This window comes from Syzygium oleosum, unplaced genomic scaffold (assembly GCF_021117445.2).
Source record: "Syzygium oleosum isolate NSW1041296 unplaced genomic scaffold, Sole_v2.1 Sole_v2.22, whole genome shotgun sequence".
Taxonomy (NCBI): domain Eukaryota; kingdom Viridiplantae; phylum Streptophyta; class Magnoliopsida; order Myrtales; family Myrtaceae; genus Syzygium; species Syzygium oleosum.
The window spans coordinates 5,613,144-5,638,712 of NW_026607506.1; the positions used below are offsets into that span (position 1 = coordinate 5,613,144).

General features: G+C 38.6%; 1 protein-coding gene across 5 annotated transcripts in view; it reads right to left on the bottom strand.

The window, feature by feature from the left end:
- Window positions 1-543: 543 nt before the first annotated feature.
- LOC115662982 (probable amino acid permease 7) overlaps window positions 544-25,569 on the bottom strand; it is a 28,206-nt gene continuing 3,180 nt past the window's right edge. The window contains exons 1-8 of one of the 5 annotated variants that reach the window (XM_056321191.1): window positions 4,622-4,896; window positions 3,428-3,664; window positions 3,124-3,217; window positions 1,806-2,020; window positions 1,484-1,617; window positions 1,165-1,392; window positions 994-1,058; window positions 544-927 (exon numbers count right to left, since the gene is read on the bottom strand). In XM_056321191.1, the coding sequence (XP_056177166.1) occupies window positions 657-927; window positions 994-1,058; window positions 1,165-1,392; window positions 1,484-1,617; window positions 1,806-2,020; window positions 3,124-3,217; window positions 3,428-3,664; window positions 4,622-4,706 (1,329 nt within the window). In that variant the 5' untranslated portion in view covers window positions 4,707-4,896 and the 3' untranslated portion in view covers window positions 544-656. Of the gene's footprint in view, window positions 1,059-1,164; window positions 1,393-1,483; window positions 1,618-1,805; window positions 2,021-3,123; window positions 3,218-3,427; window positions 3,665-4,621; window positions 4,897-24,317; window positions 24,845-24,951; window positions 25,180-25,271; window positions 25,406-25,569 lie in introns of those variants that run through there. The other 4 variants (XM_056321192.1, XM_056321188.1, XM_056321190.1 and 1 more) reach the window with 4 other exon arrangements.

Genomic DNA, 25,569 nt, shown 5'->3' on the forward strand with positions numbered 1-25,569 from the left:
AAACGTTTTCCGGTTCTTTCAAGGAGGAAATCATTTTCCTAAATTTAAGTTTTTGTAGTAAAACATTTTCTATTGACTAAGGAAATATTTTCCGTTGACTCATTTTCCTAAACACTCCAAACACCGGAAAATGGGGAAAATATTTTTCACGAATCAAACAGACTCTAAGGATCCGAGCCCAAGCACCAAGGACCCGCTTTCAGCCTTTGTGTGCCCAGGCTTGAGTGTTGGGGACCAGAGCTAGAGCATTGGGGACTCAAGCACGGCATTTATGGATCCAAGCTCGGATGCCGGGACATCAGGCACGGGCACCAGCGCTTTGGGCATAGCCTTGATGGACTTGGGCGTGGGCGCCGAGGCACTGGGCTCGAGCATTAGGGTCCTAGGCTCGGCCTCAATGGACTTAGGCTTGGACACCGGAGACCTGGTCCTAAACTCTATACGAGGTTTAGGACTTTGGTAATTCTTTCGAGGAAAATGCTTTTCAAAAATTGTTTTCCAGGAGAACATTCCTCTTTTCAAATTATGGAATTAGCATGGAAGTCCAATAAAGTTTGAGCAACTTGCAAAATTCCTCATTATATCTTAAAAAAGAACAAAAAGGGAATAAAATAGGAAGAAATGAGGCTGGAGGATTACAAGGCTGTAGTAGTTTCTCAGCTGAGTTCGTCAATCACGAGTTCTCCAACTGACCCAATCAATCCCACTATGGTGATCAACAGACAAAGAAAGCTAAATGACCTATAGAAAATCCATTCCCTCGACCATGCCCTAATCTTCTTTTGCTTGAAATACATCTCCACAGGGAAGTATATTCCCAGGGGCCAAAAGTTGAGCGCCCCCAACACTCCTAGGACAGAGTTGAAGTAAGGGAAGAGCATTGCAAGTGAGGTCGTGGATGCCACGTACGCCGTCCTGAAGACCACCCTGCAGAGGTTCAGCTGGAGCGCCGGCAACAGGGGGAGCTTGCACGAGTAGTAATGGTTCACGAACCTGCTGTCGGGGAATTTGTACACAAACCATCTCTCCGCTGTTGCGAAGACGGGCTGGCTGAAGATCTGATCAAGTAAAGTGCCACGGAAATGACGGTTTATTATAATGCAAGAACGTGATGCTAATAAGTGAATTGGACATGAACATTAGTCACCCATCCTTCTAATGTACCTGATATCCTCCCACCAAATGAAGCACAATGCAAGCATTGGCAAGGTCGACAAGCCAGTACGGCTCGTAGAACCCGAATCCAGTTAATAGATTGCCTGGGGTGCTGTCCCCAAACGCTGCATATCCAAAGCATCCGCAGCATAAGTAAAAGACGGTGGTTATGATGATCGCATACATCGAGGCCTTCTTCATCGTCTGATTTTCTGGGGGAGGGGACTTCAAGGTGTCCTTCAATACGAACCATCACACATTCCACTTCAGTCGTTAAGCTACCTTCTTAACATAACTCGATCCTGTGCGCTAGAAGAGAAAGCTATACCTGTATCTCGAAGACAATAATAGAATAAGGGTATGCAAAGGCGATGTCTCCAAGTGCTTCAAAGGCTAATAAAAACTTGTCAAGAATGCTCGAAGCTGAGACTCCTGTGATCGTTCCCTTGATTGTTCCATTTTCTACAGCCATGGAAGCAAGTTAGCAATTGTGAATCACAATCAAATGGTGTGGTGTAATGATGTTTGGTAATTGATTTTATAAATTGAAAATTCCGAGCTCACGAATAACATGAGGCTGCTATTTTTGCCTGTACTTGGGGTCCTGTTTTGATTTCAAGTATGATTCTTAAAGAAAGCACCTTACCTACCTATTACTTTTGCCAAGCCGAGTCCAAGCCCGATTGAGGAGTAGGAGAAAGACATGACTGCTGCAATAACTGAAAGCCAACCCATATTGTGGAAATCTGGAATCTGTGACATTACGATCTGAACTAAACCAAATAGAAGCATGTAGACACTATCTCTGTAATCGCACGGAGCATCATGGCCATCCCGGTGATAACAGTTTGACTTCAGGATCGCCCTGCACCATTAAAATGGAAGAAACAATTATCATCAATCTGAACTCTGAAGTCAATCACCAAAAAACTAGACATGTTAAAGCACGAAGATGGGACTCCTGCTTCTCTCTAACAGCAATGTGGAAATTGAAAATGCATGAAGGACAATAAACACGTAATATGTGACGTCACGCTTCTGCCTAGCTCTGGAAATTGAGTATGCATGAAGGATCAAAAACACATAATCATCACAAACACTTGATAAAGTTGCGGGGCTAATTAACACTTCTACAACCAGAAAACCACATGCTTTTCTACCCAAGCCAACCCCTAAAATATTAGGATTAGGGCAAAATACATTGATTCATGATGGTACACGAAGTCCCTGACAAACACTAACTGCTAACTTAACTTATAAACCAAATAAAGCATATCGGAGACTGGAAAACTGTAAGTCCTTTACTGATTTTGAATTCAAAATTCAAAAGGGAGTACACCAAGCCAAGTCTCCACAAGTTACGTAAGCTGTAGTTGATTTTTGTCAGGGAACAAGATAATTGTCAAGCGGCTCAAACTTGGTCCTAGGAGAAGTTCATGAAACTAATTGAGTACGGATTCTTATGTCTCATGGACTACAGATTCAGTACGTACTCTAGGTTGGTCCTCTGATTAATACTTACTTTCAAAATTGGCATAAATTGGAGAGGAACTGATACTGGAAAGCATTTCCACCTACCCTCTCGTAAGATTACTAGTATTTGCAGCCTGGCAGGTAATTTTACAAGTATATACCTCAATTTGCAATGACTATTGTTCCTCCTGTCAATAAAAAATATATTTTAGACTTCTAATATAAGTAAACAGTAGGTTGAGAGAAAGGCGACAATTACAGGACAATGGAGGCCAGTCTCCCCAACTTCATCTCAAGAATGACTGTGTGTATAACATAATTTGGTCCCGATAAAGTACACGAGTAGCTAAGAAAGTCGGTGAGGATCCCGATTTTACTTTTCTTTTCTCTCCTTCTCTATTCCTAGTTCAAAGCAATAAATTTTTCAAAGAACCCCAAGCTAGTGCTCAGATGAACAAGGACGGAAAAAAAAAGGCTCAAAGATGATATTAGCACCTTACACTGGCAGCAGCTGTTATTGTATAAGCGATCCCGGTCCCGTATAAGCTCTCCTGCGCAAACACTCCACATATCCACTGCTGCTTCTCTCCTAAAAAATCAACGCCTATGTTGTCATGTCCTTTCAAAATATCGTGAAATTCTCATACTTTCCTTCTTCTTCCTTTTTCCTTCTCCTCATATTTTGCCAGAACTTTTGAATTATGAGAAGTTCAGTGGATGTCCACCTTGAAACATCAACACTTTCACATGACATCTTTTACAAGCAACTGTCATTCGAATGTTGGGATTCTGTACTGACCTAAATAGAGCTTGACAGCTTCCATGTAAGATCGATTTCTGATGGTTCCGTATTCTGGGTCAGGGTACTTGTAGCAATCGCACAGAAGAAATGTGGAAATCACAGTGATGCCCGCAAAGCATAATATGCAAATGGGACCAAGAACCCAACCAAGTTGAGCCATGCTCCAAGCAAGAGAAAGCACTCCTGCCCCAATTACTCCGGTTATAATATGCGCTACCGCAGTCCATTGTGTCCCTTCAAAGAACAATAACAAAGAATTGCGCAGGCTTGTTAACAGTGTTGAGGCGTGAACTGTTCATAATCACTCAATTATACAAAATTGCATCAGCCGACAGTCTCATTATTTATATTTGAATCGGATTTTTGGTAAGCTTGAGGTCCTCCTTCCTGATGTTTCTTGTGCGGACGTCTTTGATAACCACTAACTAAGAAGATATGAAAACATAGCGAGGTTCTGCAAATCCTAGACTAAATCGGGGCATTAGAAGTATAACCATTGAAGCTCATATTTTTCAAACTCTAAGCTGGCCATTGCAACTTCACAGGAAATTCAAGTGCAACTTTCTGAACGGTTCACTTTGCTCAACCACAGAAGAAGATTAGAAAATGCAACTTGTACAAGCATTTGCTTCATTCTGTTCTCAGATCATTATAATCACTGGAAACATTAGAAAAGTTAGATTTCTCGAGAATGGCATGAAAATCAATAAAGTGCTAGTAATGGGTGTGTCTCATTATTTCTCTCTGACTGGGGGTAACTGATTAGCTTGGAGATATCAGAACAACAGTCATATCCGAGACTAAGTTGGTTTTGGGGCGTTGGAGCAATAACCATTGAAGCTCATATTTCGCGTACTCAAAAGTTGGCAAAATTGCAACTTCACAGGAATCCAGATTCCAATTGCAACTTCCAATTTACAACCGAGAAAAAAGGAGTATTCTGAACTCTGAAGTTCTTAACAGTTCCCTTTACTCAACTACAGACCCAGAATACAAAATGCAACTTCCACAAGCATTTGCTTCATTATATTCTCTGATCAATACGATCACTAAGAACATTGAAACAGAAAGGATTAGAAAAGGACATGACTTGAAATCCTCCCAAGAATCCTAAAGCCCATCTTTTCTAGTTGACAAGGTTAGCTTTCCCAAGAAACAACATGAAAAACAAGGAGCCAACAGGTGACTTACCAGCTCTTTTGAGAGGCGCTCCTGATGCGCTGTGTGAAGAAGTGCTCTCAAGCAACGGCGACTGTGGATCATCTTCTTCACCCATCACTCTTTTCAACACCCGAAAAAAAAAGAACAAGAACTATGAAACTCTCTTCTTGTTTTTCCTAATGTGGACTGTTCAGCAAAGAATCATTAGAGGAGGGGTTTATAGCTTTCTCTCTCTTCCGTGTCATGAAGTAAATCGACGAGTTATTTATACCCACTTTTATATTGTTCATCAACCCTCCTACGCAACCAGAAAAACACGTGGTTATGTTAACAGTAGAAGAATCGCCTCACTAGCCCAAAGAACAGAGCAAAACAGAAACCACATTTGGCGAGGGCAGGTGTTGAACGTTTGGTGATGCACTAAAACGACGTACGAAGCAGCGTCGTTTTTCTGGGTATACTGTGCGCTAGGGCACGAAGTTCTACTTAATTTTAAGTGGGTGTGTAAGATTTGTGCTAATTCTCCGCAGGATGCTAAAAGCGCGTGTGGATAGCCTTTTATGTTTTACTTAACTGAAATTTCAGGACACGCCCAATTCGACTTTATCTTCAAACTCCTGAAACTTTCGCAACTTGTTAATATCGACAAGTAAATATGCATATTATTTGTTTCCAATCTAAAAGATGTCTTAAGTTTAAATTGTTCCGCGACCCTTTATCGATATCGATGCGTCATTTGTATTTTTGGTGTGAAATTCGAAATGGGGCTTTTTATTGGATGGAAGAAAAGTCAGCGAAAGTAATTTGATTAATCTTAAGGCACATGCTGCATCATCTTTGGGGTGCTGGAGGATTCTTGAATAATTGAATCTCAGATGCACCAATCCCCGCAAGATCATCTTCTTCTTTTCCTATGAACAAACAAACGTTTCATGGTCATCACGTCACCGTCGCGACCACCGGCTGGCAGAAAAATGTTAATATAAACGAGGAGGGAGAAAATACAGATGCCACGTCGTTTTCAAAAGGTTTGTTTCTTGAACAATTTGCTCTTCTTTCCTGTTCTTTCTTTGAATCTTGGGGACACATGATTGAATCAAGAGAGCCGTACGGATCTCACTAAATTCGTTATGAAATTTTCTTATTTGGTTCCGTTCTGTATAGCGGAAAATGAACGATCTAAAAATGATTATCCTAAAAAATGTTCGCTTGAAATGGTAAGTCGATGGAAAAATATTTTCATTGGCGATGGTAATATATGTATATACATTTTCATTGATAATGAGAATATTATGCTTTTTTGTTCATCCACTTAAATAAGTGATATAAATAATTATTTTTTGTCAAATTATTTATTTTTCGAGAAACAAACGAAGCATTATAGTGCGTTTGTTTCACTAAAAACTTGATGATAAAGGAAATATTTTCCCTAGAAAACGTTTTCGGTAGATCGATTAGTTTTCCGTCATCCAAACACTATAAAGTCATAAAACAATTTCCTAGAAATTATTTTTCTTCCAATAAACGGATCCTTTAATTGGCATTTTGAAATTTTGGGTGGCAAAATCTAATTAGTAGTACTTGTAATCGTGTCAAAGATGTTCATAGGCGAAAATAGGTTGGTTAGAATTTTTTTTGCCACGTGAAATTCAGTCCCATGCCATTGCCAATAATGAAATGACTATTGACAAATTAGCTTTTGCCGTGCGACGACGAAAATACTTCAAAAAATTGGCAATTTTCCGGGGCATAAGTTTCGTGCCCCCATCAAAAAAGAAGAAATGGAGACTTGGTCCATCTTCGCACTGCCGTTTTTTTTTAATTTTTGAAATATATTTCTCACCATGAAGAATTGTAAAGAACCCCATGATTGTACTTTTGCAATTTAGTAACTATTCACGAATTGTTTAACTTCGATCTTACAACTATGGCATATTAAGAGACCTCAAATCACATCAGAGAAAATCCAATTTAGTGTACGATATCACGACTTGGGACATGAAGACAACCGTGTACAAGGATACACATAACATGCTAAATACCTGAATGTTTGCAGAATATACGATATATCGGCAATATATCCATAATATGTAAAAGATATCTTTAGCATGCCCCTTCCACCTGAGGTTGGTAATGTAGTTCAACTTGAGTTTGGAAATAAATATCTAATTATCATCCAGATTTGCAAAGCTTTCGGGTATTGGCACCCGTTTGAAAGATAGTGTTGTCAACACTAGCTTTTCCGATAGATGATATTGGTATGCAATGACAACGTTTGAAAATCAAGTACAATGCGAATGAACTTTTCTATAATATGGTCTGAAAGCTGGCGCCGTTGAATTTTGCTTTGGAATAGAAGAAGCTGAAAGACGACTACATTATTTGAATTTGCTTAACTTCGATATTACAACTATGGCCTATTTATAGGCTTCAAATCAAACCAGAGAAAGTCTAGTCTAATAGACCACACCGAATCTAGACACAAATTCGACTACATACAAGATACACATGACATGTTAACTGTTTGAATGATTTGCCTAATATATGATGTATTATGATATCTCCATAATTTCTAAAAGATAATTTTAACATAAAGCAACTTTGCTAACCACGCGTAATAAACCCTACCATAACTTAGCTAATTAATAAACAAATTGGAAAAGTGAATATAGGATGGTCTTGAGATACAACTACTATTTCCACGAAAATTTTTCCTATCATTTTCTAACAATTTAATATCTACATTTAAAGATATTTGCGATTCTTTTCTTTTCCAGTTTAATTAGCTTGTTTATGAGGAAATTTGTGATTAAACAAGCTAATTGCTCTTTTTTTTCTATGTAAACATGATGAAAAATATAATATGATCCTAATACATTTTTTAGAGGGAAATTACCAAAAAATTTCTAAATTTATTACACTTGTGCCAATTTAATCCTAATATTTTCTACAATTTGCCAATTTAGTCATTTCTGCTAATTTTGATCAAAAATCACTAATGTGGTGGCCCAGTCAGTGCCGGTTGTCCTACGTGGCATGGCTGGTGCTGACGTGAACAATTTTTGTAATTTTTTTTAAAAATTATACTTTTTCTCCTTTCTCTTTTTTTCTATTTTTCCTTATTTCCCTCCGCCGGTGAGGGCTAGGTGAGACCCCTTGCCTTCGCTAGAAGTCAGCGAGGGCTGGCCTCACTGGCAGCTGGCGACTATCGGAGAAAAATAAGGAAGAAAGAAAAAGAGAAATGAAAGAAAAAAAGAAAAAGGAAAGAGAAAACAGGGAAAAAATTCGATTTCTTTTTTAAAAAATTGCAAAAATTGTTCAATTCAGCGTCAACAGTGCCACCTAAGACAACTGAGTTGACTAGATCGTCACGTCAGTAATTTCCGGATAAAATTAGCAGAAAGGACTAGGCTCCATTTTTTTCGCTGAAAATGAATGATTTGAAAAATATTTTCCTAAAAATAATCGCTTGTATCACTTAAAATAACTAGCCAATGACAAGTACTTATTGACAATAATTTATGTCTAAAAATTTTCATAGACAATGAAAATATTTTTCATTTATTCGTTTTTGTAATAGATAAAAGCGATAATTTTTAGGAAAATGTTTTCCAAATTATTTATTTTTCGCAAAAAAATTGAGCCTAAATTGTCAAATCGTTTTGACAAAAAACAATTGTCAAATCGTTAAAAGGTTTAGCACACAATTAGCACAAGTGTGCAATAAGTTTAGAACTAAATTGGCCAAATTGAAAATTTGTAACTAAATTGGCACAAGTGTAATAGGGTTATGACTTTTTTGGTAATTTTCACCATTTTCTAATATGATGTCAGAAATCAGACAATACTTTCAAATTTCAGAAAAAACACTTACGTACATTTCTACTTACATTCATAAGACAATCGAATCGTGACCGACCTACCAGTCAAATACATGCAGTGACCCATTCGAATGTTGTTATACGCTACATATACATACCTACCAAAGTAGATAAATAATGCATATATTCATTAATATGCTAAATGAAAAAATGCATCTCATCAATATTCATGTGCTTTTTTTTTTCTCACTTAGCATATACACAAAGAATCCACGAAAGTTTGATGCTGATAATCATGTAAGTCTGATTTAGATATAACAAATAAAAACCATTTAAATTATTGTGTTTGGCAAACGGGAAAAATAAAAAAGTTGACCACATTGAGCTAAAGTTCAGGGACCACATTAAATAAATTAAAATTTCATGGATCATATTGCACGTTAGCTCAAAGTTTAGGGACTATTTGTGTCATTATCCTAATTTTAAAAGGTTTTAATCATTAAAAAATGAAACAAAACTAATTTATGTGCATTTTTTCACTAAAAATTTCATGATAGAAGAAAATATTCTCCGTGAAAATTATTTTCGAGGAAAATTGGTATTTTTCACTTGTTCAGAGGTTTAGGGAAAGAGATTTCCTTCTTATCAGGGAAGTTGTATTCCGACAATCTAAGTCTGTTGTCTTCGGTCCAGGAAAAACGCTTCCCGTAAATTGATTCATTTTCCGTCATTCAAACATTATAAAGTCATAAAACAATTACAGGAAACAGTGTTTCTTTAAATAAACGGACATGGTATATTTTGTTCAATGAAAATTTTATGATAAAGGAAAATGGGGAAAATTACAAAAAAAATCATAAATCTATTGTACGGTGACCAATTTAGTCTTAAAGTTTTGAACTGTGATAATTTAGTCATAAACTTCTTGACAATTTGCTAATGTAGTTTTCTCAGCCAATTTTGGCCGAAAAATTGCTTATGCAAACATTGGCCGTCCTGCGTGATATGGCCGACGTTGATGTGAACAAGCTTTGCAATTTTTTTCTTTTTTCCTTTTCTTTTCATTATTTCTCTCCTCCCTTTTCCTTTTTCCGGCCAGCCACAGGCGAGGGTCGCACTCGCTAAGCCCAAGTGAGCCTGGGCAAGGGGTGGCCAATGAGGTACGCGACCCCCTTGCCAACCCTAGCCCTCGCCGGACCTAGTGAGGTCGATGGTTGCCTAGGTGTCGCGCGAACTCACTTGATCAACTTCATTGAACTTGTCGCAACGCCTGGGCAATCATCATCTGTGGCAGACCGCCACAAGGGAAAAGAAAAGAAAAAAAAATTTAGAAAAATAGAAAATATATATCAAAAAATATATAAATTGTCCATGTCAGCGATTTCTAGCCAAAATTGACAAAATGGACTACATTGGCAAATCGTCAAAAAGTTTATAACTAAATTGGCAAAATTGAATAGTTTAGGATTAAATTGGCCGTGTACAATATGTTTATGACTTTTTTTGTTATTCTCCCAAGAAAAATACTTTCAGAAAATCATTTTCCAAGAAAATATTTTCCTCATTTCATATTACATAATTAATTTTCCTAATTTTTAATCATGCATATTATTTTTATCGTAAATGGTTCTCTTTTGACTAGTTATTTTCAACAAACCAAATGCGTGAAAGCCTAGAAAACTAATTTGATTTTCTCTTCACTAAAACAAACTTGCCCAAGTTAAAGCCTATCAGTTAAATCATCACTATAAATATATGGTTATTAGGTTATTGTTCATTTTATGCAGCAATATGATTACAAAAGATGCTTTCCATTTAATATAAGATAAAGAGAGATGAATAAATAGGAATTATACAGCCCAAAAGTAGATTAGAACATGATAATTAGCAGGGGTGATTGGTCCCTGGGCGATCCAATTCCCGCTCAGGAATGCGGAACCACACCAAGGGGAGCGATTCCCAATTTCTGAAACCGGACCAGAGGGACTGGTTATCGGTTTATGAAACCAGGAACAGGATCGGTGGCTCATGGAACCGTGACCGACCGATATGATTTTCGGGTGGGCCAATCGAAACGGTGGCATATATTTTTTGTCTTTAATGTTCAAGATGAAATTAAGGATGCTCTTGATAATCAAGACGTTTCTACAATCAGTGAGTTACATGTAACATTATAAATTTCACACAGATTTTTCCAATGTATGAGAAAATTTGATTGGAATGAGCAACTATTGTTGTGTTTTGATTTGTTTTTATCATCTTACCCACATGCATAAGTAAACGTAGTCGCTCCAGTCTTGAATAGTCTTCTTTTATGAAATGGGAGATAGATTAGGGTTTTTTTTTTATAGATTTTCGAGAAATAATAATAATAATAAAATAATCAATATAGTCTGAGGGGGCAATTCGACACTTAGAACCGAAAATCAGATTGAAATTCACCGGTTCCAATTTTATGGAATTGGGAACTAGATCGGTGCCATTAGGAATCAACTAGAACCGGTCGGTTTGATCCGGTCCAGGAGGTTCTTTTTGCTCACCCCTAGTAATTAGGGCAGTGATATAGTATCAGCCCAGTAGAAAACGTTCAAAAGTTCCAAATTGAGTGTTGCAAATAACTTCTAAATTTCTTTAGATAGGCAAAATTAAGTGATATAAATTACATCAAAATTGACTTATGTAATCTCTTCACACGGAAGGCACTCTCATGTAGCAACTATGAGAATTTCTAGTGAACGTCTCACAAACCATTTCGCAAATTGATCCCATCAGTTTGTGATGGGTCTCAATTGCTTTAGCTGCAATCACGATTGACCTGTGCATGTGACTAACATCGGACAAGAAGCAAAATTGTCACGTCCTGACTCGGAATCACGATCGATATTTAATGATCGAACATGACCCGAATGGACCCGTGACTCGCGGAAATGTATTAGTTCGTCCTGTTTATTTTAAGCAATCAAATGCGCACGCGGAAGCAATTAAAAATAAACGAGACAACAGGAGTGAGATAAACAAACAACGCACGTTATATTTACATGATACGTGCTTATTTCGGCAAGCCCTTCTTTACGGGCCCTTACAAGCCACACTTCTATTTTACATGCCCATTTCAAAGATGATTCCGCAAGTAAGCTAACTATCAATAAACAAAATCTTGGCTTGGGTTCCTAACTTCACTATGGCTTCTCGTTCCTCTCGCTCCCCCCGCTCCTTGTCCGCTCGGCCATCTCACGCCCCACCACCGGCTTGCCCCAGAGCCGGCCCACCCATGCCGGTGAATGGATCGGCGAACCCGCATAGGGGTCCAACCCAATCTTCGTTGGCCAAACGATACCAAGCCACATACGCGTGAGGGACCAACTCCTCTCGGCCCTCATCTACCATCACGGATGTCGTGATTCTACGATAAGCTCGGCCTTCGCGGGCATCAATGACCGTGAGTAGCTCCATTCTCATCTCAATGGGATTTCCGAACCGGGTTGGGGGAGATGCCATGCTACGGACCTAAAAAGAGAAAAAACAACGGGGAGTGAATCGGGGAGACTTAATAAGTGAAAACACTAATATCAAGCGAGGACGAGACAATCGCAGTTCACATAAGTCAGCTCTTACCGTACCGGCATCGATGGCAAATCAATAGCAAAGTTCGTGCTACGAAACAACAAAAGAACATCAAACATGATTATCACGCAGCATCACTTGTCAAACAAGAACAAGCTATAATCGACCAAGAAACCAAGAAACAAGCCAAGCAACCCTGTTACAACGTATCGCAACTTCCTTTCCTGATATTAGGGAATTCACTTACTCAACAAACCACTAGAATATGAGAGACTAAAGTAAGAAAGTGGCTAGTGGCTTGGCTTGAGCACGGGAAAAACTTGAGTTCGGGAAAAACGGGCCTTCGGGCGGTTCTCGGGTGTGCTTTTCTAGTTGGCCGAATAAGCAAGGAGGAAGAACAAGGTTGGCTTGTGCTTCTTTGGGCGTGGATGAGGAAGGCAAGAAGGCAAAAGAGAAGATGGTGGCTGATTTCTAGGGGCTTCTCACATGAGCTTCTTCTTGCTTTTATAAGACAAACAAGCTTGGAGAAGAAGCCAAGCTTTAAGTGCATTAATGCACAAGAGCCAAAAGTAATGATGTATGGCAATTAAGGGCATTCAATTTGATCTTATCCCTTGGCTTCTCTCTCTCTCTCTCTCTCTCTCTCTCTCTCTCTCTCTCTCTCTCTCTCTCTCTCTCTCTCTCTCTCTGCTTCCTCCTTGGCTTGGTCGAATAGCCCTTGCTTTGTGCCCCATAATTGGTGGCCATTGAGTCATCAATTAGCCTTTAATGCATGGCACCAGCTCAGCTTGGTCAAAAATGATGAAGGGGACACCTAAGGGGGTCCAATTATGAAGGCCTTGAATGGCATTAAATGGCCTTAAATGAGCCTTTGACCAAGTCAACCAATTTTGTCCTCTTTTCCTCAGCAAGTTCTGAACCGTGAAGTCTCTAGTTCCACACACAAACTTCTCGAGCTAATCAGTTTACACAAAACCGACTAATTGATACTAACTTCGTAACCCCGCATCATACTATTCTCCATATTTCCGAGGGTTGTCCACACTTGGTGTACCCGTTCAACCCGAGGTTCGGTGTGAGAATGTCCTCAAAAGTCATCTAACACAACCAAACCAAGGTTCAAACAAAATGGAATAAGCCTAAGCAAACCGGGTTGCTGGGCGCATGGCCTGGTGCACTACCGGGCCATACGGGCACACTACTGGGCCATACCGGCACAGGGCCGGGTACATGGCCGGGCTGCACGGGCGACGTGCTGAGCACCATGCCGGCTGCACTTGCAACGTGCCGAGCACCATGCCGACCGCACGAGCGACGTGCTGAGTACCATGCATGGTCACACGAGCGAGGGATCGGTCCACGGCCAAACACACACATTGGCTCATGAATGGCACAATGCACGGCTCATGGCCATATTTCTTAGGCACGAGACTAGATCGGAATCGGATCTTACGGGCACAACGCCTGGCACAAGGGTCAAGCACAATGGCCGGCACACGATCGGGCACGTAGTCGGTCCGTGGCCTAGCTGACGGGCACGATGGCCGATCACGTCCGGGCACATGGCTTGGCCGGCGCGGCTGGCACATGGCTTAGTCCGCGGCCAAGCCTTTAGGATCATGGCCTGGCACATGGCTCATCCATGGCCTACCCGACTTGGCGCAATGATTCGTGGCCGATTCGCGACCGATCCACATTCAAGTATCAACGACTCATGGCCGATCCTCGGTTGTCATGTAGCCTCGTGGAATCCAGTACCCCGGAATTAACTTATGGTCATCCGTGACCGATGCATGGCCATGCGGTATCATCCGCGACCGACACATGCCGACACCGGACTGATCCACCGTTATCCCGGACCGTTCCACTTACGGCCCTTATGGTTGAAGGGCCACTCCACGGTCATATTGCTCTAATTATTTTGCATAGTCGGAGAGTCATTCCATTGTCGATCCCTAGGCCAATTCATGGATAATCTTTCAATCGAACCATGACCAACCCTCAGTACACTCGTTCCGACCATACTATCCATTCCATTACCGACCCTCAGCTCGAATTACCCGCTCATCCATTTACCACTAGCCCTTGGCTTCCTAAGCCCGAAATCGGGGATGTCACAGAAATAATTCTCCACTTTGTTAGAATTAAATTTGTGGAAGACTGAAGATTCTGATTATTGATGGATAAACAAAATCATACATAATTAGAATCGAATGCGGAAACATGAAAATTCTATACCATCCTCCGGCCATTGATGAAGTCGTAAACTAGATATGCAAAGCCTTGAACGATCGTCAATAGGTACTTCTAGCCAATGTCCTCTCAATGTTGATGGTGTGTTTTTCTATATTTCAAGTTATGAGAGGATTTGGCTTAGATGACCTATTTATATCACATAATATTAAAATAATAGTATGCACCTTTTAAGATCTCTTATAACACCGTAAGAACAAATGATCAATTAATGAACTCATGACCATGTATGTTCTAGAAGAAGAAAGGTTGCTTATGGAATTGGGAGAGAGTGCTCATTTGGCAACACAAGGAAAGAATAAGGAGTAAGGCAAGTAGAAGGAAAAAGGTAAAATACCTCCTCAAGCTAACATTAAGTAGGAATCCAAATGCTTCTTCTGTAAAAGAAAGGGGCATACGAAGAAGGATTGTGTCAGATTTAAGGTTTGACTCGAGAAGAAAGGTCATCCAATCTCATGTGTTTGTTATGAATCTAATATGATTGATGTGAGTCACAACACTTGGTGGATTGATTCTAGATCTACGGTCCACATTTCGAATTCCTTGTAGAGTTTTCAAGTGAATATACATCTATTCAGGAAATAAGATGCGTTCGCATGTGGAAGCTATTAAGACATGCAGATTAGTTCTCCATAGTGGTTTTGTTTTGAATTTAGAAAAGACCTTCAAATTTCAAGTTTCTCTAGAAATTTGATTTCAAGTTCAAGACTTGTACTATTAGGTTATTTCTTTAACTTTTGAGATTTAACCTTCACATTATCGTTTAAATCTGAAATTGTTGGGAGTGGCATATTGTCTAATGGTTTTTTTCGAATTAACTCACAAGACAGTGCCTTTTTATAATGCGATATGTGATAACGCTGGTATAAAATTATGTATTGTTAATGAAGATTCCTCTATGTTATGGCACCGGTGATTAGGACATATCTCTATAGATTGAATTAAGCGATTAGTAAATGATAGAGTACTTAGTACTTTGGATTATACTGATTATGACACTTGCATGGATTGCATAAAGGGAAAGCAGACCAACAAGACAAAGAAATGTGTTAAGAGGAGTACCGGAATATTGAAAATCATGCATACAGACATTTGTAATCTAGTTATGGACTCGTATAGTCAAAGTACTTCATCTCTTTCATAGATAAGCACAAAGCGTTAAATGCCTTTAAGGTATTTAAAACGAAATAGAGAAACAATGCGGTATGCAAATTAAGATCGTGAGATCAGAGGAGTTGAATACAATAGTAGATACAAATTTTATTATCCATTTCTTCAAAATGACTTGATTAGTGGGAGCGATCAATTCAGGGACCTTGTTCCTGATAAAGATCATTCAAATACTCACCTTCCACCTCAAGTATTAGATTAGTCGTTGTTCGTAACGCCCCTCCAGTTTAACTGGCTGTTGAACAACCAATCATTGAAGTTCCACGTACTGCTGATATTGATCCGGTAGATCTAGTTGTTCAGCAATTACTAGAAACTGTTGAGCAACCAGTTGAACAACATGCTCTTGAAGAGAATGTTGATGCAACATTAACTAGAATGAAGAAATCAACGATTCCTAGTGATTACATTGTGTATCTACAAGAATCTGGCTATAATGTTAGAGCTGAAAATGATGTTGAAACGTTTTTACAAGCCACGAGTTGTGATAAATCCAATTTGTGGTACAATGCCATGAAGGAAGAGATGAGTTCTATGGCATCAAACTAAGTTTGAGATTTGGTAGAGTTGCCTAATGATGCAAAGGCCATTGGTTTTAAATGGGTCTTCAAAACTAAGAATGACTCATTGGGCAACATTGAGAGATATAAAGCTAGACTCGTTGCCAAACGATTTGCTCAAAGGGAGGGAATCGATTACATGGAGACCTTTTCTCCTATATCTTAGAAAGATTTTTTCCGTATCGTTTTATTGGTTTCCTATTTGACATGGAATTACATCAAATGGATAGAAAAACAACGTTCCTCAACAGAGAATTGAAGGAAAAGGTTTACTTGAAACAACCAGAAGGGTTTTCCTCTAGTAATGGTGAGCATTTGGTGTACAAGCTTAAGAAATTTATTTATAGCTTGAAACAAGCATCCAACCAATTGTACTTAAGGTTCCATGATGCCATCTCTTCATTCAATTTTGTAGAGAATATCATGGATCAATATATATAGCAAAAGGTTTGTGAGAGAAAAATTTGTTTTCTTGTCCTATATGTAGATGACATTTTACTTGCAATCAATGATAAGGGGTTGCTACATAAAGTGAAACAATTTCTCTCCAAGAGTTTTGACATAAAAGATATGGGTGAGGCATCTTATGTCATTGGTATTAAGATCCATAGGGATAGACCTCAAGGCATTTTAGGATTATCTCAAGAAACATATATCAATAAAGTTTTAGAGAGATTTTAGATCAAAGATTGTTCACCAAGCATAGTACCTATTGTGAAGGGTGACAAGTTCAATTTGAACCAGTGCCCGAAGAACGATCTAGAAAGGAAACAAATAAAAAACATCTCATATGCTTCTATCGTTAAAAGCTTGATGTATGCTCAGGTTTGCACTTCACCTGAAATTGTTTTTGCTGTGAGAATGTTGGAAAGATATTAGAGTAATCCAGGTATAGACCACTAGAGAGCTGCATAGAAGGTGATGAGGTACCTTCAAGATACAAAAGGTTACATGCTTTTGAGGCCACCTCACATGGTGTGTGGTTTAAGAGTTTTATATTAGGGCTTAGAGTTGTGGATTCCATTACTAGGCCATTAATAATTGTTTTGTGACAATTCACTTGTGGTTTTCATGGCAAAAAACAACAAAAGTGGAAGTTGATTGAAGCACATCGACATTAAGTATTTAGTCACAAGGGAACGTTTTAAAGAGAACAAAGTGGTCATAGAACACGTGAGCACTGAATTGATGATAGCTGATCGTTTAACTAAAGGCATACCACCAATGAGTTTATAAGGATCGTGTGGTTATTGTGACATTCGAAATTTTCGAAATAATATATGTGACATTGGACATTTTCCGTATTCAATAATGATACTTAAATTACAAAGCTAAGTATTATTTAGTTTAGAATTCGGGTGGACATGTAAAAATCTTTGTTGGATCGTAAATTTTGTGAGGCGCGGAGGTTGATTTTTTGTGAACGTAATCGTTCCAAGTTCGACATGTTAAAAAAATTAAACGTTGATATATACGTTAATAATAGAGCGGTGTTATTTAATTCACTGTCATCTTAGTAGTTGATGGCTGGTATTATTTATTTAAACTTATATTAATTAGTACTAATAGTTTATTACTTACACTAATGGGTCGAAGGTGAAAAAATTATGGTTTTGCTTGGATTACTCACAAACTTCTTTCATTTAGCCACCTAAATGCCACTTGTTCTTGTAATATTTCATGCATGGCCATGTGTTCTTTCAAAATAAGACCTTATTGTTAATTTTGACACCTAAGACTAAGTCATGATTATTTCTAAAATGAGTCATCTCTCTTACATCTTAAACTTCTTCTAGCTAGCCACGTATTAGATCAAACCTTGTAAACATGCCACCTATAATTTAATATTGGATGCACACCTGCTAGCATGTTAACAAGCAAGTCCTCGCTTTTATCTCGGATAGTTCCCTTTTAACTCTTTTATTTTGGCCCTGAAAAACTTTCTTTACCTCTTCAAACTTCGAAAGCAACTTTCGCCTACTATTCTCACCTCTCAACCCTAAGATTGGAAAACTAAGCTTCCCTTTTCAAGAGTTACAACGTGGTTACGGCATTTGGTTGTTCAAGTTTCGAGGTAAGTGAAAACTCTAGACATTAAGTTAGTTCAATTTACTTAACACTTTTAACTTGGCTGGTTAATTTGTGTAATCTGAGCATGCAATAGTGGCATGAAGGTGTTTGATTGTTTTTCTCTAAGATGTGGTAATGTGTCATGCGAGGAAATGTAGAATCTGAACTTGGAAATGTTATTTTTTTTAATTTCATCTTCAACTGTTGTAAGAATATCCACCTTATATCCGTTTAAGAATGTTTATTCTTCAGAGTATATTCGTTTTTTCTGTGTCTAATTCGCTCACTGTATCTGAATTGGTCTCTGAGTCTGATTCGCGCTCTATGTCTGAATTGCTCTTTGAGTCTATTCGCTCTCTGTGTTTGAATTGCTTTTCGAGTCAGATTCACTTCCTGAATATATATTTATTTGTTGTTCAAATTCACTTCCTGAGTCTAAATATATTGATTTGCGTGTTCAGATTCACTTCCTGAGTATAATCATTTGTTTGTTCAGATTCACAATCAGACTTAATATCATCTTAATATAGTCATTGGCTTGCTCAGAACCACTTTGAAATATATCCAGTTTCTAAATATATTCAACTAATGAGTCTTATCACATATTGCTTCTTACTTGTTTGTTTGACTAAGATTTCATTGTTTTGAGAGATATGTGATGTAACAAGAAGCCGAGTATATGCCCATAAAATACTTATTTATCATGGCTTGCATGAGGATAATATGTTTTCCGTCACCCACAAATAATGGCGACGATGCCCCGTGTGTTATGATACCCTATAGGTTGGGATGCCTTGGAGGGTGTATCGGGATGCCTCGGAGTTGAGATGCCTCGTGTGTCGGGATGCCCCGAGAGAGTTCGGGAGGAGAAGTAACAAACCTAATGCATGAATATGAGTGATATATGTTATGCTATTTGCTTGCGTTTGAACAAAAATATTGTCGAGTAATGAAATAATTAGATTATTGTGACCTATCCAAATGGGAAAGGTATATCATTTATTCCTGTTCTCAACATACTTATTGGCTGTTATGCATTTACATTATTTACACCAGGTGAAGTGGTGAGATGATTTTCCTAACTTAAAACTAGAGATTTCATTTACTGGGTCTTAGCTCATTCATTTATTTTTAAGATGTGTAGAATGGATTTACCACAGCTTTTGCATTTTAGAGTTCCTGTGTATTAGAAATTGTGTTTGTACCTTGATAACTCTATTTTAGATAGAGTATTTTTACTAATTTAAGCTTGATATTTGCTAAATTTTGATGAATTTTGGGTGAATTTATTGGCTACTCATGTAATTTTATTGAATTTTGTAGGAAATATGACTTTCGAAGGCTAAGGGACCATACGCACTATTTGCAGAACACACCAGGACCATATGCGTAATTTTCCCATGTGTTTGTGCTGGAATTGCATATCAGTCCCTACGCCTCAGCATCTTCCGGAATATCTCGGTATCTTTTATAATATTTTGTCTTGAAGAAAAAGCCAGCCAAGACCAAAAATTTGGAGGATTTGACCATAATTGAGGCTAGGTTCAAAGAAAATCAACAATAGGAGTCTTAAGAAGGAAAATTCTTAATTTGGCGAGGAGTCCTATTCAAGACCTAATGGAGGCTGACCTAGGGTAGATTTTTGGTGGCTATATAAACCCCTCTTGTGCCGCATATTTCAGTATCCGAAAGAGCCTTGGAGCCGCCACCTCTGAGGGAGATTTTAGGTTTTCTTAGTTAGCTTTGATTCTTCTATTTTGTTAGTGTAGTTGGCGCATGTCAAAGAGAGAATGAGGAGACAAACCCGAACCTCTTTGTGACTCAACTTGGTGAATTTGTTTCAATTTAGCATTGTGTTCTCTTTAATTTTTGTTGTTAGTTTAGCTTTAATTATGTTCTAAATTTCTTTTGTTAGAGCTACAATGGATCTTAACCATGATTGATTGATTTTCAAGACTTGCTCATGCAATATAATTGTTTTGATTGTGTCGTTCTCTATCATAATCTTAATGCTTTTAGAAGTTTGGCCAACTTTTAAATGATTTTCGATGTATGCGTGATACCGGGTGGAGATTGCATGCATGTGCACTTGTGATATTGAACCATAAATTAAATCTAGGTCAAGGTACACTAGGTTATTTGTGTGGTGGCGGTAACAGATCTAGGTTGGGACAAGAACTTAATGCTTTTAGGTAGTTTAAATTCACCTAAGGTTAGTGTGGGTTAACATGCCTAATTAGTACTGAGGTCGGTTAGTAATCTAACTTAGGGAAATTTCGCCAATACAATTGGGAATTAATTTGTTGCATGACAAGTTAAGAGAATTGATTATGAGTGGTTAAGTGAAGTTAGATGCTCTAACGCTTTGTGATCTTGGTTAAAATCTTGATAATTTGCCTTGTTAATTTTCGGTTTGCTTTAGATTAGGCTTACTTTGCAATTTTAATTAGCTTTTGAATCCTTTAAGTTTCGGCTCTTTTATATTTTAGTCCTTTAATTGGTTTAGTTCACTTTTTACTTGCCTTTTTTGACTTGGTTAGCTAGTTCCTTGAATTGATCACCTTCGATAAGTAATTGGATAATTAGAGACAATCCTCGTGGGAACAATACTCACTCATCACTTTATTACTTGTAGATATTGTGCACTTGCAATTCACCTGACATACCTAAGTCTGAAGTTGAGTGTACCAAATGTAGTTATAGTTATACTATGTGGATCAACGTGGATTTTATAGAGCGGGTTCCCTATCGATTCATCGCATGGTACCAGACCCTCGACGGCGAGTTAGTTGGGCCGTTGAGGGGTTTTGACATTGATGATGATGGTTACGCAACGGAAGGCGAAGTTATCGATCCATGATGTCCATTAGTCTTTTGTACAAGCAGTCGTTTGGAGAATAATGTAGTATGGAGATAGGCAATCTCAATCTACCCAAACTTTTATTTTTTGTGATTATATGAACAATGGTATGGTATTGTAAATATGATAAGTAATGTAAATAATGAAGGATAAGTACTTTGACTATACTCGTGCGATTTTCATTGTTAAGGAATGTTCAGATTAAGCTTTTGCTTGCCTAAATATTAACAATCATAAAAGACACGTGTCGTGTGTGACGTTCTGGGACACCACAGTTATGATGGGAACTAGTCATATCATGTAAGTTTTCGTCATATGGATTAATTTGTGAAACTCTTGCTTATTTGTGATGTTATTCTCAATTATGGTGTACACATTAATTTATTTTGAGAAAAATAATCATTTTTTACCTTGAATAAACATAAGGTTTATTTATGAAGTTATGTTATTACATATGGGCTGATAAAACGCATTGTAATACATGGAAGATAATATTTGTTCTAAGAGAATTTATCACTATGATTCATACGTTTTATTTTCAGTATGAAGTTTTTGTAGATTTGGTTCAATATTTCGTCCGATGAAATGGTGGAATCGAGTGGGAGAATGTTATAATTATAATATCAATAATGTAATCCAACATTCAGTTTATTGTCGCCCACATTAATTAATTTCATCGACGTTTTATTGAGCGCATTAAGGTGCGTGATAACTATGATGATTGCCTAATATTAAGATAATTATCTTGATAGAAGTATGAGACAAACGTTACACGATTTCAATCAAGAAAACAAAGTTTTCTCGTGGACAATTAGGTACTAATCTTTGGTAGGATCAACACGAGCAAAGAAAATGGCGGCGACGATCACATGGGAAAGTATTAGCATCAACCCTTTAAAGTAATTAGAAGTTCCTTCCTGCAGATTGAGAAAATTTTAGGGAATAATGTGGAGCAAATAAATGTTGAAATGCAAAAGTGAAGTATTGCGAGCAATACAAAACATGGCAGAGGAGATACTAAATCCTCAGTCATTTTTGCTGCCTTCAGGCATCATGCAGGACAAGCCTTTAGAAGTATAGATTTATGCCACCATAAAATAAAGGTAGGGAGCTAATGCCTCACAAACCTGGAGCAAGAAGGCCACAACTAATACGGTAATGAAACGAGCTGCCGTTTCAAAGAGTTGGAAATTCAAGTCCATAGGGCTTCCCATTATCCATGCAACAACCACACAAAAGGGTATCTGCATTGATGAAAATACGAAAATCACTGCCAACTGTTCTAAAGTTTAAGCTGTTAGGTCCCCACGCTTAATCTGGTCTTGTTTTTGCCTAGTACTAGGCGTGGACATGTTTAATTGGGGAGGCAAATGGGGCATGGAAAGATTTGAACTCAAGACCTCCAGCTCTGATACCATGTGAGATTTTGTGGGATCACTGCCAATTGTTCTAAAAGCTTAAACTGTTAGATGAAGCCGTGATTTAATATTAAATTATTCAAACAGGGGACATCATGAAAAGCGAACTAAACTTCAATTATACACAATGTACAAAATTTGAGCATTCATGCATATATTGAGAGTCTTCTAACTTTGGTGGAAACCGGAATATACAAAGCTGGTGACATTCAGAACCTTTTGGTTCCATCTTTATATGGAGATTGCACACATTAGCAAAGATGGAGCACAAGCATGATAACTAAAAACTTGATGAAATCACTGCTATCACTCTTTTCCATCATTTCCCTCTACACAATCTTTAATCCTGGAGCTTCCACCTTGTTCCAGCAGGGCCCTATCCTAACACTACGTCTTACTAGATAGAGGCACAAATTGAATAATACATGAGGTACTCATGAAAGGAATTATCTACGTGGATATTGTCACACACCATTACACCTCCACTTCGAGCCCAAAAAAAAAAATTGTACGTCATTTCCTGCAAGGAAATCTAAACTATAACCTCATTCTTTTCAGGGTTCTAACGGAACTATCAAAGCCAAAAATTGGCATCGATGAAGTTAACAACGACAAATCATTCTAATCATCGGAACATCAATGATGAAGCCAGCAAGCCCAAGACGAGAAATGCGCGGTTGAAAAAAGAAAAAAAGGTCCAATGATGCTTGAAATCATCAGAGTCAATACAGCTCCAAAATGAGTCCCTAATTGAAGAAGCCGCTGAACGATATAAATGACAATGCAAGAACATTTAACTAAGAACATACATAGAGAAGTACCATGCTAGAATATTTCTAAGGTATTTTCCATGGAAAGGACAGCAACAAGACATTTACAACATCTACATAGATTAGAAAAGCATATATTAAACATCCAAGTAATTTGTATATTGAATTAGGCTCCCTTTGTTTCGCGAAAAATGGAACATTTTTTGAAAACGTTTTTCTAGGAAGTCATTTTCCACAAAAATGACTATATTTTTTGGTGTTAACTGAAATCTGAAAATGAATTAGAAAATATTTTCTGCCATTTGATATGAAAAATTAGATTTTCTTCCATGCACTCCTTTTATAAAATTTTTTATTTTATTTTCAAAAAATCAAAATTTTAATTAATTTATTTTCTCATTTTCTTTTTTTTTTCTTCTCCTTCTTCTTCGGCCGGTCACTGGCCACAGGCGAGGGACAAGTCTCACCACAGGCCAACGAGACTCAAGCTCACCAAATTTCAACGAACCGAGGCTCGACCTTGCAAGATTCAGCAAAGTTGAGCTCGCCCGAAGCCTGCGAGCTCGAGGCCTCACCAGAGGTCAGCGAAGTCTAGCGCGGCCTCAAGCTCGTCGGCCTTAGGCAAGCTCATTTGTCACCCGTGGCCGATCGTTGACCAAGGAAGAAGAAAAAAGAGGAGGAAAGAAAAAAAAAGAAATAAAAAATATTAAAAAATCGAAAATATTTTTTTTTAAGAACTAATGTTTCATTTACTATTGTGGAAAATGTTTTCTGGTTCTTTTAAAGAGGAAATCATTTTCCTAAATGTAAGCTTTGGTGAGAAAACGCCGGAAAATGAGGAAAATGTTTTCCACAAAATAAACAAACCCTAAGCATTCGAGCCCGAGCGCCAAGAACCCGCTATCGGCTTTTGTGAGACCAAGCTTGAGTGCCAGGGACCAGAGCTAGAGCATCGGGAACCCAAGCACGGCATTTATGGACCTGGGCTCGGATGCCAGTACATCAGGCACGAGCACTAGCGCTTTGGGCCTAGCCTCTACTGATCTGAGTGTGGGCGTGGGCGCGGGTGCCGAGGCACTGCGACCGGGCACTAGGGTCCCAAGCTCGGCCTCCATGGACCTAGACCCGAGCATCGGATTGAACGCCGTACGAGGTTTAGGACTTTGGTAATTCTCTCAAGGAAAATGCTTTTCGAAAATTATTTTCCAGGAGAACATTTTCCTCTTTTCAAATTATGGAATTAGCAACAAATCAAATGCGTGAAAGTCTAATATAGTATGAGTAACTTGCAAAATTCCTCATTACATCTCCAAATAGAACAAAAAGGGGATAAAATAGGAAGAAATGAGGCTGGAGGATAGTTTCTCAGCTGAGTTCGTCAATTACAAGTTCTCCAACTGACCCAATAAATCCCACTATGGTGATCAACAGACAAAGAAAGCTAAATGACCTATAGAAAATCCACTCCCTCGACCATGCCCTGATCTTCTTTTGCTTTAAGTACATCTCCACAGGGAAGTATATTCCCAGGGGCCAAAAGTTGAGCGCCCCGTGCACTCCCAGGACCGAGTTGAAGTAAGGGAAGAGCATCGCGATCGTGGTCGTGGACACCACGTATGCCGTCCTGAACACCACCCTGCAGAGGTTCAGCTGGAGCGCTGGCAACAGGGGGAGCTTGCACGAGTAGCTATGGTTCACGAACCCGCTGTCGGGGAATTTGTATGCGAACCATCTCTCTGCTGTTGCAAAGACGGGCTGGCTGAAGATCTGATCAAGTAAAGTGCCGCGGAAATGACGTTTTATTATAAATGCAAGAACGTGATGCTAATAAGCGAATTGGACATGAACATTAGTCACCCATCCTTCTAATGTACCTGATATCCTCCCACCAAATGAAGCACAATGCAAGCATTTGCAAGGTCGACAAGCCAGTACGGCTCGTAGAACCCGAATCCAGTTAATAGATTGCCTGGGGTGCTGTCCCCAAACGCTGCGTATCCAAAGCATCCGCAGCATAAGTAAAAGACCGTTGTTATGATGATCGCATACATCGAGGCCTTCTTCATCGTCTGATTTTCTGGGGGAGGGGACTTCAAGGTGTCCTTCAATACGAACCATCACACATTCCACTTCAGTCGTTAAGCTACCTTCTTAAACATAACTTGATCCTGTGCGCTAGAAGAGAAAGCTGTACCTGTATCTCGAAGACGATAATAGAATAAGGGTATGCAAAGGCGATGTCTCCGAGTGCTTCAAAGGCTAATAATAACTTGTCAAGAATGCTCGAAGCTGAGACTCCTGTGATTGTTCCCTTGATTGTTCCATTTTCTGCAGCCATGGAAGCAAGTTAGCAATTGTGAATCACAATCAAATGGTGTGGTGTAATGATGTATGGTAATTGAACTTTATAAATTGGAAATTCCGAGCTCACTTATAACATGAGGCTGCTATTTTGCCTGTACTTGGGGTTGTGTTTTGATTTCAAGTATGAT